General features: G+C 41.5%; 1 protein-coding gene across 1 annotated transcript; it reads right to left on the bottom strand.

Annotated features, from left to right (window-relative positions):
• Positions 1–49: 49 nt before the first annotated feature.
• On the bottom strand, positions 50–2,903 carry pclaf (PCNA clamp associated factor). Its single transcript, XM_042514341.1, has 4 exons — positions 2,657–2,903; positions 1,197–1,280; positions 862–1,042; positions 50–261 (listed from the first exon to the last, which is right to left on the bottom strand). The coding sequence occupies exons 1-4, from the start codon at positions 2,700–2,702 to the stop codon at positions 219–221; spliced, it is 354 nt and encodes a 117-aa protein (XP_042370275.1). The 5' UTR covers positions 2,703–2,903; the 3' UTR covers positions 50–218.
• Between the last annotated feature and the right edge of the window lie 179 nt (positions 2,904–3,082).

Raw genomic sequence — 3,082 nt, 5'->3', positions numbered from 1 at the left:
CGTGTATTTTTTGATTAAAGCCAAAGCAAAAATATTTCAGAAAACCACACGAGACAAAACTGCAGATTGAAAACATTTTTTAAAAAAGTTTAATGAACTATACAAATTGAATTCAGCAAAAATTATATACAGATGTACATTTAAAATACCAGGAAGGAAATCTGGAGGCAGAAAACTGAACAGACACAAAAATTAAAACCAAAATTCATTCTTCGTCTTCATTCGTCGTCGTCTTCGCTCTCAGCAGGCAGCGGTCTGGACCTGCACGCCGCGAAACAAGAAAGAAATTAAAATGAGCACGTTACGCAGAACACTCATTGAAATTCTGTAACATGATTTTAAATACCTGCTTTTTAACGCCATGTAGTTTCACCCTTTGAAAATGTTTCCCCTTGATTTTTAATAAATCATTTTCTGAATCTATTCTTTCTTTTGTGAAACGTTTCTGACAAAGTTGCTCGTTGCCTTTTCACCTTTTGAAGAAATCACAATTTGCCCAAAGTTTAAAAGGTTAAAAACTTGTGAAAGACGTCTGAGCAGCACAAGAAAAGCGACGTCGCTGCAGGTTTTACAGGGTTACGGATGACTGTGAAATATTTGGATTTTTAATCTTTTGTTTGTTTCTTTTTTAGGTAAAAACTCTCAAATGTTAAAAGGAAACTACAGTTTTCTCAGTAATTTAAAGTCTTGTGGTTTTGGCAGTTGATCAGACAAATCAACACATTTGTCAGAATTTCTCTCGCTGTAGAACACATCGCGTGGGACAAAATCTTTTCCCAAACCGCACGAGGAAAAATGTTTGTGACTTTGGGAGTCCCCGTATATGATTTTAAGAGAAACCGCTGCTGCGGATCAACTTACTTCCTGCTGGCCTTTGACGTCCCGCTGCCTCCGGCCTCCTCGCCGTCCTCCACCTCCTGGGGCCTCTGGTTCTCCTTCTCTGGCTTCCTCGGGGGCCCGCCAAAGAAGTCTCCGATGCCTTTCTGCCAGGTCGGTGTGGGACGAGGACACACCGGGTTCCCGCCTGCATATTTATTCTTCGCTGTAAAGAAATAAAGAAATCCTAATGTCAGTATTGACTCCATCACATCACATCACATCACATCACATCACATCACATCATCCGAGTGTGTGTGTGTGTGTGTGTGTGTGTGAGAGAGAGTCAGAGAGAGAGACAGACGGCTGCAGGTTCTGACCCGGCGTGGACGACAGGCTGCTGGACGAGGACGAGTTGGCTGAACTGGAGCCCAAAGACTTCCTGGGAGCAGCTGCTGCAACAGCTGGAAACACAAAGAGGATGAATGGGTTAAATCCTTAATCATTAACAATTAAATATAAACCTCCATATATATGTATGTATGCATGCATGTATGTACGTATGTATGTATGTATGTATGTATGTATGTATGTATGTATGTATGTATGTATGTATGTATGTATGCATGCATGTATGTACGTATGTACGTATGTATGTATGCATGTACGTATGTATGTATGTATGTATGTATGTATGTATGTATGTATGTATGCATGTACGTATGTATGCATGTACGTATGTATGTATGTATGTACGTATGTATGTATGTATGAATGAATGCATGTATGTATGTATAAACTGCAATGAATTCCAATATGTTTATTTAATTGTGATACGTCAAGTTTGGAAGACATTTTTTCAGTTAAAAAAAATCACCTTTTTAAAAAAGGAAACCCATCAAGAAAAAGTCTTAAAAATCACAGAAAATTAATGACTTTTTTTAATGGAAAAACGTTTTTTTTTTTTAAATTACAAAAATGTAAATAATTCAATACAATAATAATGTAGTAAAACAGCCAACAAACTAGCCTCTAGTGTTGGCAATATTTTCCCATGCAGGGGCCAGGCCCCCAAATGTCCCCAGAGCCCAGCTCCTGCTGGGGCCCTTAAAGAAGCTGCGGTGTTTCTGCAGACATCGTAGTAATAAATTGATTTATGAAACGAGTTTTACACACAGTAACAGCGGAATCAAGTTTATTCCGGTTTTATTGATTGAGATTATCGATGGACGGGTGACTCGTGTGCTGAATTCACCTGAGGACAGAGGGGACCAGAGAGACGCTGACCTTTATGTCCTCACATTAATGCTCCGTCGACGAGAAACAAGAATGCAATAAATTACGCAACTTTTTAAAGGGGTTTGGTGTGACGTCCGCACTAAGCCGCTTCGCGGCGCTAAAAACTGGCGCCAGTTTGCAGAAAGCGAAACACAAAGTTGTGGAAAAGATGGAGTAAATGTCATCACAGCGGGAGGATCGGAGTACCGGGACAAACGCGCGGTTCTTGGATGCGTCGCGACATTAAAACGTTAAAAATGTTCCGCTCGGCTGATGAAGAGCAACTCCGAGCCTCCGTGTTGGCGGGAGCTGCTGTTTGGAAAAATGCTCCACAGTTTAACCCGTTTTCATGGACATATTAAACTGACGCCTTCATATTCAGGTTATTAAATCATCTGATACCGTTTATGTTAAGCAAATAACGGCGGGAAACAGTGATGTTACTCTACCCGCTTTGTCCGCTCACAGCCCGCCAGACTACGAGACAAAACTGTCTAACTTTAATAAACTTTCGCTTTTTTATGCTAAACTCCGAACAAATATCCGTAAAATGTTACTGTACCTTTTCGGTATGTTGCGGGGACGCTGTCGGCTTTAGTCCTCACCATGTTAGCAGCGACCTGTGGACTCAGGAGACGTTTCTGCAGCAGCTGGACCGACACACTGAAGCGGCGGAGCGTCCCGCCAGCGTTTAAAACTACAGCGGATGGGGCGGGAGATTTCTTCTTCTGTGGCTTCTATTCGGGCGGACTAGACTCAGCGATGTGTGTCATGTGTGTCCTCCTCCGGCGGAGTTGTGTATTTACAACATTTACCTGTATTTTGGATGTGATGTGATGTGATGTGATGTGATGTGATGTGATGTGATGTGATGTGATGTGATGTGATGTGATGTGATGTGATGTGATGTGATGTGATGTGATGTGATGTGATGTGATGTGATGTGATGTGATGTGATGTGATGTGATGTGATGTGATGTGATGTGAT

Source organism: Plectropomus leopardus, unplaced genomic scaffold, assembly GCF_008729295.1.
Source record: "Plectropomus leopardus isolate mb unplaced genomic scaffold, YSFRI_Pleo_2.0 unplaced_scaffold14109, whole genome shotgun sequence".
In the NCBI taxonomy this organism is placed as follows: domain Eukaryota; kingdom Metazoa; phylum Chordata; class Actinopteri; order Perciformes; family Serranidae; genus Plectropomus; species Plectropomus leopardus.
The sequence above is the reverse complement of the archived record's forward strand: the minus strand, read 5'-3'. Positions and strand labels throughout refer to the sequence as shown.